General features: G+C 36.9%; 1 protein-coding gene across 4 annotated transcripts in view; it reads left to right on the forward strand.

Moving 5' to 3' along the window:
• il1rapl1a (interleukin 1 receptor accessory protein-like 1a) overlaps positions 1-11,040 on the forward strand; it is a 234,232-nt gene extending 223,192 nt beyond the window's left edge. For 2 of the 4 annotated variants that reach the window (XM_066641201.1, XM_066641204.1), the window contains 3 exons: positions 1,847-2,017; positions 4,882-4,944; positions 9,054-11,040. In XM_066641201.1, coding sequence (XP_066497298.1) covers positions 1,847-2,017; positions 4,882-4,944; positions 9,054-9,790 — 971 coding nt within the window. In that variant the 3' untranslated portion in view covers positions 9,791-11,040. The remainder of the gene's footprint in view (positions 1-1,846; positions 2,018-4,881; positions 4,945-9,053) is intronic. The other 2 variants (XM_066641202.1, XM_066641203.1) reach the window with 2 other exon arrangements.
• Positions 11,041-11,818: the final 778 nt, after the last annotated feature.

Below are 11,818 nucleotides of genomic sequence, written 5' to 3' on the forward strand. Positions count from 1 at the left end.
TTCAGTGACTTAACACCGACCCCCAATGGAGAATTTTTGCGTAACACCCAGAAAGAAATAAAGCAACAGAAGATTGTTTACATTTTGTCCTTTAAGTTTACCTGTAACTTCTATTTTAGACATCAATGTTTCAGCCATTATTTTGGCTTGAAATAGAAATCTGTTTTGGATATTTAAGTGCAGTGGAACTCTAATATTCTATTTTGAGTTTAGTGTTCTAAAGATTTTATATTGTTGCAATCTCTTTAAAAAGTGTAGGAAATCAGGTAATATATGAGAAATATCCATTTGATCTAATGCAAATTTATGTGTTTCAAATTAGGTCTTTTCTATGTTTGAAAATAGACAAAATTCTCAGCCATTTAAAAGTCACCTAAACCATCAAAAACCATATTAAATTACACCAAAAGACCAAACACAAGGAATAAATTGAACTCATTAATAAATACATGGGTGTTTGCTTCCTTGGGAGACAAACTGGACTGGATTTCTAATACCTGCTCAATGTACAAGAAAGTAGAGCCTTCCCCACTTAGTACATTGAACTCCTTGTGATATGAGCACAAATCTGCTATGGATGTTCTAGAGCAGGGTTTTTCAAACCCTGTGCCATGACCCTTGGATGAGGGGCTAGCAAAAATAAATGGATCACGGGCAAATTATAATAAAATAACAGAATTTTAACAGGGACATAAATACAAAATGAACATGTACACGATGCCCCCTTGTGAAAAGCTGGGTCACATGGTGTAGTGGTTAAAATCTCCACCTAAAAATGGGATACATACATTACATATATACACACATATTTGGAGGTTTGTTGTTTTTTTTGTGACAATATTATTTAATTAAATGAATAAAGAAATAATTACTTAAAATAGTTAATTTATTGTTTAATTTAATAATACAATTTTGGAATAAAAGCTCAAATAATGGTATGTGATTTATTTAATTGTTATTTTAATGTTTAAAATAACATTTTTAACATTTTAATTGTATTATTTAAATAATTAAATTAAATATTTAACTATTTATATATTTATTTCATGCACCTTACAGCCTTGCACTATGAAAAAATTAAATCTGAGAGCATCATCCATCATCCGTCAGTGGCCTAACTCTGATCCCGTCATATTGATTTGCTAGATTGCATAATAAGGCAAGGCAAATTGATCACACACGTTCAGTTCATTCTCCTTTGAATCAATAATTTCTTCTTTTAAATATATAATATTGTCACCAAAAACCCTCCATACACACACACACTCACACAAACTTTTCAGTGATTCCAGTCCCACAAGCTTCCAGCTCCATCCAATATATTGGATGCTAAATTAGGTGCTAAAATGTAATTGGTCCACCATTTAAATTGGAAATTAACTAGCTACCTACAGATACATTAGTGTTGTACTAGTATGTTTTATGCTTATGAAGAAAAGAGAAATATTGCATTAAAACATCATTAAAACAAATAATAATAAAATTGTTATTTTCTTATCGTTTAAGAAAATAATACTGACTCTGCTCCTAAATGGGCCAACATTATATTTATTTTGCATTATATTTCATTTTATAATGTAGTTAACATTCAGAGTTTGTGTTGCTTGGGTTGCGATACAATAACTTGAGATTTGTAGAGATGTACAGCAGCACAGTGGCTGTATTAAACAGGGTGATACTCTAAACTGGCTGTGTCTATGTGATGTCTGCTCTGTGAGAATCTGTCAGAATCAAATCTCATATGTCTTTTTTGTTTCTTTTATTTTTTCACTTATTTTGCAGTATATAATGAATTGTCTTTGGCCTTTTATTGATATAGGACACGCTCTCTTTCTGTTTCTGTCAGATCATAAGGAGTATGATGCGTACCTGTCCTACAGTAAAGTGGAGCTGGATCAGTGGGGACAGGAGCTGCAGGAGGAGGAACGTTTCGCCCTGGAGATTCTTCCTGATGTTTTGGAGAAACACTACGGCTACAAACTCTTCATTCCAGACCGGGACCTCATCCCCACCAGCAGTATGTACAGCTTGTGCATGTGTGTATATGTGTTTGTGTCTGTCTGTCTGTCTGTCCTGTGTATATCTGTGTCCCTGTTTATTGCATCTAGAAGCCTAACACTTCGTAGCAGATGAAGAGTGAGTCAAAAATGAATACATGAATACATTTAAAAATCTGACACATTGCTGTGGTTGATGGAGTTGACCAATCAAATCAAATCAAATCAAATTTATTTATATAGCGCTTTTCACAACTGATGTTGTCACAAAGCAGCTTCACAGAATTCCAATCCAGAGTGTGAATGCATTCACTTGCCAGGTCCCTACTACATCATATACATATCAAGCTAATCTAAACCCAGGCTAGTCTAGGCATCTTACAGGATGCCTTGTCTATGCAAATTAACTTGACATCAGTATACACCGATCAACCATAACATTATGACCACCCCCGTATTTCTACACTCACTGTCCATTCTCTGAGTTCCACTGAACATACAGGAACACTTTGTAGTTTTCTAATTACAGACTATAGTTCATTTGTTGCTCTGTATACTTTATTTTCCCCTTTTCACCCTGTCCTTCAATGGTCAGGACCCCCACAGGACACCCACAGAGCAGGAATGATTTGTATGGTGGATCATTTTCAGCATTGCACTGACACTGACCTGAGAATAGTCCACCAACCAAAAATACACAGCCAACAGCGTCCTGTGGGCAGCGTCCTGTGTCACTGACGAAGAACTAGAGGATGACCAACACAAACTGTGTAGCAACAGATGAGCTACTGTCTCTGACTTTACATATACAAGGTGGACCAACAAGGTAGGTGTGTCTAACAGAGTGGACAGTGAGTGGAGTGTTTAAAAACTCCAGCAGCACTGCTCTGCCTGATCCACTTGTACCAGCACAACACACATTAACGTATCAATTGGTCATTGTAGCAACACCAGCTGAATAATAATCAACTCAATAACACTTCCATTTTGTTCACAAAAAACAATAAATAAAATATTAGCAAAAGCAGGTTTCAGGTGAAAAATGCTGCTATTATAGTTCACAGTCTCCTAAATAAGAAAATCAATACATGCTAGCTTACTTAATATTTAAAACAAAGTATGTTTGCAAATATGTATTTAAAATAATAACAACAAAAACAAAAAGCTGAAATATTAGCTTACGTGACCACAGAAACACTGTATAAAATTACGTTTTCCTCCTTCCTGCTTTGTTGGAAAATTTGCCAAGATTTAGTGAAAGTCAGTAAAATCATCCCCATTAACCACATTTTGTTACGCCTCTGCAAAAATCATCATGACAATTTTCAGTAAATCCACTGACTTTGTGAAATTTAATTTGTTATAAACCAATACTACATCAAAAAATAAAGCAAGGCACCTAGAAAAAATTATAAACATATGATGAAAGTTTCACTAAAGGTGTTTAATTTGGAAAACTTGATCTTTGTCTTTTACTTGAGGATTATTTCACACAAGTAAAAAGACTTTATGGATTTATGCTTCTTAAGACCCATTCAGATTGGATTAAAAATTTCAGGGGGCCATCTGTAATAAAAATATTTCATGCCACCCCTGTGATATAACTCAAGGACGCGTGAGTTTCTAATTCCCAAATTATATCTCACTGTCACAAGATATACTACTAAAACACAACATTAAATTAAAATGTGCAAATCAGAAAATAAAAGTAAACTGTATACATGTAGCTGCCATTCTATTCACTTTTATCAGCCTGCACTTTCTCCTTTTTCTCATATTTTTCCCCCTTTTTCCTGTAAAGCTCTCCCAGGTGAAGTCCGGAGAACTATTAACACCTACATCAAGTAACTGATTCAGTAATTCTTCCATTTTCATATTGTTTCACTGCTCTGAATTTTTTTTTTTGAGAGTATCTATGGAAACGCACTCAGAAGCTGCAGTGCCAAAAAAAGTGCCTATTTTATCCAAAGCAAGACAAGATCTGCCTGTTAAAACACAGAGATTTGCATCCAGACAGGGTTAATATTATCAAACAACCACTGAGCTCAATGAAAAACAACAGGTAATTCAGCCTGTAAATTTATCTGAGGATACAGGGGAAAATCACAGATATGGTCGATTTGAACAGAAATAAAATTACAGGACCCCTGTAAAAGAATCACACCAGGAACCGATGGAAATTTAAGCCTATCCAGATATGCCTTTAGCAGAAACATTGGTTCTTGTGGTTATTGCCTAGGTAGGTGCAATAACAGGAGCATTAGTAATGCAGTATTAGGAGTCTTGCCAAGGACACACTGGCATAGTGTTGTGTTCCTAAAATAGGCACTCATCTCGGTATACCTTCTGACAGCTTTAGGGCTCATACCAAAGTAATTTATTGTATTTTTTATTATTAGTTAAGAAGCTTAATATTCCTTCCCAAACTGACTTGTCTGAAGCTGTTAGGCTACAGGCAACACATTTAACGCAAGCAATGAGAAAGTGCAAGAAAGTTCAGCAGCAAGTGCTGAATTACTCCATTTACATCGTGGAGTAAATTGAGATATTGTTGACTATTACTGTGGTAATCACTGAAAGCCAGTGGATCCTAATCTTTGTGATAGAGAATGAAAAGGAAAATGATAAAACTGAAAGGCTAAGCGGTATGTTTTTAACCCATTGAGAGGGAAACCTACTTGTTTTTGTTTTTCTGCTTTATCCTCCTTTGGGATAGTTCATTTTAATATACCACTTATGAATGTGTGACAAAAAAGCTAAATATGATTTTCAATATGTCACATCAGTCACTGAAATATTTGTAGGCTCTGTGTGTTTTATGTGTATCATATGCTTGTCTCGTGTGTGTGTGTGTGTGTGTGTGTTCATATTGTTGTCTGAAAAGCTGAATGTTTATGTCTAGGTCTCAGCAGTGAGCATTACCAGGATGACACACAGCTTCTTAGAGGTACAGTTTCCTTTTAACTCACCTGAACACACACATGCACACAGACATTAGGACAATCTGATTCACTATTTACGTCACAGTGATTGTTGTGTCTTTAAGTGTGCTTGCATGGTTTGTCCTTAAAAGTATGTCTTTTGTCCTTTTAGTCTCCTTATGTTTACATCCATTGTATTATTTGTAAAAACATAAGAGCTGATAAAAGTGAAATGTTATGGACTTGTGCCAGCTTTATTACCACTGATGCAATTTAAGAAATATTTAAAGATTTAAATAAAAGGAGTGGTTTAACAAATAAAGTTACCATTCTTTCCATTATATTCTGACATTTCCTACACCTGCACCCTCACCCAGCCCTATATTAACACACTACTTTCACAGTGACACTGTGTAATCATTGTGGTTATTCTGGACAGATCCATGTCAAAATAACTAATACCAATATTAATATTAATAACACAATGTTAAATTTTGTCTGATCAAAGAATGCTCCAAAATAACCATTAGGCTTATTTTCATGCTTTTTGGTTTTATTTAGTTTCACCGTTTTATTGTTTGCATAATAATTATACTAAATCTAAAAATACATTTTAAAACCCGGTGAAAATAATAAATAAAACCTTATATAAATTAAAATGTCTGTTTACCTGCATGTGACTTTCTTTCTCGCTGTCTCCCTCCTGACTATTTTTTTATATATATACTGTATGTGTTCTTTATTTTTATTCTTTTATTTTTGATCATCTTCATGTATTAATTTAAATAATTTATTCATTTATTTCTATTATTTTTTACATTAATATATTTCCAGATTTCCCCCCTTTTTTCTTCCTCTTATATCATAATAAGGGGGCTGTCCATTAATGATGTCACGGAGTCTAAACATTCTTATTGGTCGATGGATGCTCGCTGCCGTAGATCAACTGTACATGTCTTGCAATGTAATTTTGTGCACATAATTTTTTTTAATAATTAATAAATAATAGCAAATAATACAGAAACATATATATTGAGAAATAAATGCACAAAATGTATTTGTTTTTTATTTTATATCCCATATTAAATAATTAATTTTATTCCACATTTATTTATTTAGTTAGTTAGTTAGTTAGTCAGGTTTGGTCCTCCAGTAGAACTTTCTGAATTCAAAGCATAGTGTTTTCCTTCTTAGATCCTGTGGTTGCTTTGGTATGGAGATACTTTACAAATGCGTAAATGGTAATCCACAAATTGAACACAAGTCACAAATTTGTTTCACTGTTCATAAATGGATACATCCCAATCTGTGTATCACGGCACAAATACAGTTAAATTCATAAATATATGTTTTTAGTTTTCATTGATATATAATTTTATGCAAAAATAAATACATTTGTTTAAATTTACATTGCATATAATTGTAAAGTCGAAGTCTCGAATTAAAAATGTATTTGGAAATTGTAGAATCTGCATTTGTGGATCAAGTCACTCGTGTGTTTTCCGTGACGTGCATTTGTTCATTTCCTCTCGCAGGTTTTTGGATTTTGAGACTTTCCTTTCGCATTTCACCCGATCCAAATACAAATGCAGCCTGATCCACAAATGTGGCCAGCAGGCGAACAAGCCACCCAGTGTCTCAGGACTATCCGGGCCGCAGCAAAACAACCCCCTGTAGACTGTGACTCCACTGGCTGCTGTAATGATTGACAGCGCATTTTCTGTTTAGGAGCCATTTCTGTTTATCTGCTCCTCACTCCGGCTGAGGGAGAGCATCTGTCTGAAACAAGTCACCCGTCTTAATCCAATCTCAACAATACGGAACACAATGCGTCCCGTATCAGTCCAATACGCAACACAGCTTTTAGTGTCCAAATACAGGATGATTTTAAAGTATTTTAGTTGACAACCCTATTCTGCAGCAAAATTAGGGAAGTTCTACTGGACTTTAACGTTGTTAATTTAGGGCACTTTCAAAAGCGTTCCTAACGGTCTGTGATATGAAGCTGAATTCAGCGGATTGGGTGGCTTTTTGTTCGGACATCCACATTAAACGATGCGCAAATGTGTCTCCATTTAAGTTGGCCCCACATGTCCTAAAACAACAGTTCGCCTGCTGGCCACATTTGTGTATCAAGCGGCATTTGAATTTGGATCAGGTGAAATGTGCTGGTTAAGTCAATTCCTTTCATTTTAATAACAAACATCTCATGCACAAAGCATGCATTTTAGCCAGAATTACAAATTCACTGCCCCATTCCACCTTAAATGGTGCAGTCCTCATTCTACCTTACATATTTTTGTTTAATCTTCATTACAACTTCATTTCGTTGACTAATAGACCAATATAAAAAATAAAACAATAATAGACAGATTAGTCAACTACCAAAATACTAGTTAGCTCCAGTTGTTGTATGATTAAAACTCTTCTCAAGCTTTGTATGTCAGATGTCCTAATTTAGGGCTGCATGGTGGTAGTGTCGCTGTCGCACAGCTCCAGGTTCCTGGGGTTGTGGGTTAGATACCCACTCTGGGAGGCTGTCTGTAAGGTGTTTGGTGTGTCCTTCCCATGGCCTTGTGGGTTTCCTCCGGGTGCTGCGCTTTCCTCCCATGGTCCAAAAACAGATGTTTGTAGGTGTGTGTATGAATGTGTAAGTGTTTGTCACCCTGCGAAGGCCCCTCCAGGGTGTGTTACTGCCTTGCGCCCAGTGATTCCAGGTAGGCTCTGGACCTACCACGACTCTGAACTGGATAAGCGGTTACTTATCTTTATACACTTCCTTGTCATGTGGAACCTGAATGGATTACACACATCTGAATTCAACACAGACCTCAAAATCAAGAAATGGTTTTAACAACTTGTTTTGTCTTGCAGACAAATAGGCAGGAAAGAAGCCATACATGTTTTGGGCAAATGGTGTAACAGAGCTACAGTAATAAGGTAGAAATAGGGATTTACTACAGAGGTGTAGTAATTTAATTTAATTTTTGTGTCCATTTAAGTAGTTGGATTTTTAATGCATATTCTTTCTAAAAGGAGAGTATGGAATTAACACAAAAGTGTGTTTGTTGGTGATGCTATTTGAATCTAACAGTTTAGGTGATTGAATGGGTTTCCGCCATAGTAGTTCATTTTAAATATAAACAACAGAAACATAGCAAATGTCATCTGTAGCATCCATAGGCCTGTGTGATGTGTGTGCACGTTTATTGGAGTTGGATTTTGGCACATAATTTTTTGTCTAAAATAGCTTCTCATGGTACTGAAATACACACACACACATTTATGTATAAAGTTTGGGAGACAGCTAAATACAAGTGCTTTAAAAACTCTCAGAATAAAATCCATTGTAAAATTTGTGAGTAAAATAGAGTGTCACGCCCTCGTCTCGTTTAGTCTGTTTTCCTTTCTCAGCACATGGCTTTGTTTTGTTTATGTTCATGCCCCGCCTTTGTTCCGCCTCCTCGTCTTTTCCCTTGTTATCCGTTTCAGGTGTTTCTTGTTTGTTGTGTTATTTAAGTCCCCTTCCCTCACTTCCTGTTGTCGTTCATTGTTCCTTGTTTCGTTGGCCGTGTTGTTCATTGAATTGTTCCTTGTTTTGTTGGCTCTGTTCTTTGTAGTGTTCTTCATGTTCTTTGTATTGTGCTCAGTATGGTTTGTTTCGTTTCATTCCCTTGCTCGTTTCATGCCCGTTTCATGCTCGCTTCATGCCCCAGTCATGTTGTGTTTGTTTTGTTAATTCCCTGTGAATAAAGTCTGTGTTATTAGCGTTTGCGTCCGCCCTCCGTCAGTCCGCACCCCTCATCCCTAACATAGAGAGGAATCATCAATATAATTGATTGGTGTGCCTCTCAATTTTAAAGGGACTGTGTAGAATATTGCATGAAAAATTGCCAATTCTCATAGCTGAATGCTATAAAAAGCTGATATGTTCTAATATTTACAGTAAACACTTCAAAGATATATAACAGCTATAGGGTTCCAATGTTAATCATTTAAAATCAATGTTTGTACTGTGCTTTAAACTGTCTGTGGCAACAGCAGACGTCGGATGATTGTGTCACTCAATAATAAATGGAAGTGGGTTAAAAGAACTGGTGTGTGTGTGTCCCAAATTGTGTGTGTGTCTCTGCAGCTTATATTGAGGATGTGGCACGGTGTGTGGAGATGAGCAAGCGGTTGATCATTGTGCTGACCCCTGGCTACGTGTTGAGACGTGGGTGGAGCATCTTTGAAATGGAGTCACGCCTCCGCAACTCCCTGGCGTCTGGTGAGGTCAAGGTCATCTTGATCGAGTGTGCTGAACTGCGGGGCCTCATCAACTACCAGGAGGTGGAGGAGCTGAAGCAGTCCATCAAAGCTCTAACGGTGGTGCGCTGGGGCGGACCCCCAAGTAACAAGCCTGGCTCGCACTTCTGGAAGCGCCTGCGTTATGCTATGCCCTGCCGCAGACCACCACTGCGCCGGACCCTTGCCAACCCTGCCGCTGACGCAGGAGAACCTGGTCCCTTTGCCGACCTGCAAGCAGTCTCTGCCATCTCTGTGGCAACAGCCGCTGTGGCCCCAGCGCGTCCAGAGCTGCGGACGGCCCTGCGGAGCTCTTATCGGTCACACTCACTTGCCCGACAGAAGCATGCACACTTCCGCAGCTACGACTATGAGATGCCACTGACCGCCGGCGCCACTCTTCCCCCTTCCTCGCAGCAGCACACCTACTGCAATCTGCCACTCACATTACTCAACGGTCAGCGGCCCACCCCCACTGGTCCCAAGGGTTTGCGCCAGCACAGCCTGGATGAGCCCCATGCAAACAACAACGCCATGCTGCCGCTGCTACCACGGGAAACCAGCATCTCCAGCGTAATCTGGTGACCAAAGCACGGCACATCACTTGAGCTAGACTTAAAAGATAGGTCCAGACTGAGCATCCAGGCCAGTGTTTGGCTTTTAATCCCACTGGATCTGCCCATAACTTACTGAATCTGCTTGGGAAACGAAGTGAACTAATGCAACGAGGGGTTAATCTTATAGTGCCATATCAACTTTACTAGACAAAAACGCAGCCGAATCATGTGAACGGAAACAGGGTCTTGTGCAGACGTCTGCAGCTATTACTCGTAGCATCACCGCATTTTTGTCTCTATACGTTCCTTTTCATTCTGCTGCCTCTTTGGGAGATATTTTTTGTCTTTTCTTTTGTTAAAAGATGCATTGTCTTTTGTCTAAATGATTATCCCTATTTTCAGTGTAATACTCAGCTTGCGGTTGATTTGACTTACAGTACTTACCTTTTGAATCTGTCGGGCTCATGTTGTTTTTAAGGCTAAATCAAATGTTGCTGCCCTTTTTTTGATTTTGCAAGCAAGTTGCTCAGTTGCTTTCTACATGTTCATCTAAAGCAACCATATCTGTTGGCTTCTGTATGGCCTGTAATTATTGTTTTAACTGGACGATTTGAAAGGTTGTAGGAGGGGAAAAAAACACAGAATATGCAAACAGAATGGAGGCCTGGGAGGCCACTCTAGAAAGTTGGGGAGTGGTGCTAACCTGTTGTAGCAGGCTAACTCCTGCTTGGCATTTTATAAGGAGAGAAATCGGAGGAGTGGAGCCCACCCTCAAATAATAAAGGGTATTTTAAGAAACAAACAAAAAAAGAAAATCTATTTTTATACATAAAGAGCTGTTACTATCTGATATCACAGAATCACATGGACAGCTGGGTAAAGGACTTGTGCATTTCTGGGGATTTTATACATTTTTTTATGCTATATTGTTTTTGTTTGTACAACCTACAATACAAATAATGATGTCCTCAAATTAATTTAGGAAACAGTAGTCAGCTAATTTTCTTATGGTTGGGTTAAACATACTGAAGTACTTAAAGTTTTATTCTTTCTTTCTTTCTGTTTTGTATAACTCTGAAAATTGAGTTTTAAAGGACTTAAAATCTTGTGTGAAGGTTTAAATATGCATAGAAGATTGATATGTATTCTGATTTGGATATTTATATTATTACTATGTATTATAAAACCACAACAGCCACTATGAAATGAAGTGTTTATGTTTCTAAAGGCACAATCATACTTGTTTTTTTTTTTTTTTTTTTGTCACTGTGCATTAAAAATCACCAACCTCTGTCAATCTTTTGTGTGTCATAAATGATACAGTCTGATTGTGAGTGTGTGCGTGTTTGTGTCTGTCTACCAGGAATATGTCATGTTGTGGGATCAAAGCCAGTGTACACACTCACATTGTGGGTACTACTCTTCCTTCTCCTTGAATTTTAAGTTGAATTTATATTTTGAGGTCAGTGAAAGATCAGGGTAAGGGTAAAGTTTAAGCTAGTGTAATGTTAGTTTAAGCCTACACAAAATTTATGGAAGTCTATGGACCATAACGTCCCCACAATTCATGTGTGTGCTTATATAAGATATACTACTTATTATTATTATTTAAAAATACTATTAGGATATTGGTAATCTAACACTATTGAGTTTGTAGCACTATGTTCAATACATCATCCTGTATATAATTTGAGTTTTTGGGTGTGGTTTCCATTCCTGTATAACAATGCAATGCAAATATATATAACAATGCAAAGAGAAGCTACAAAATATATTTTTAAAATGTATATTTCAAAATAAATCCAAAATATTATCCCATATATTTGTTATGGAAAATCAGTTTAGCTACTATATGGCCCTTCACCATTTAACTATCTACATGTGCAGGCCATGTCTTTAATATTTTTTAAATGATTATATGTCTTTGGCGCAGCAAAATATTATATATATTTTTTATATACTAGAACATTCATAATTGTTCAAAACTTGAACAAGAGGAAGATGACCGCAGAGAATGATATCAAATCAAATCAAATCAAATTTATTTATATAGCGC

This window comes from Hoplias malabaricus, chromosome 12 (genome assembly GCF_029633855.1).
Source record: "Hoplias malabaricus isolate fHopMal1 chromosome 12, fHopMal1.hap1, whole genome shotgun sequence".
NCBI lineage: Eukaryota > Metazoa > Chordata > Actinopteri > Characiformes > Erythrinidae > Hoplias > Hoplias malabaricus.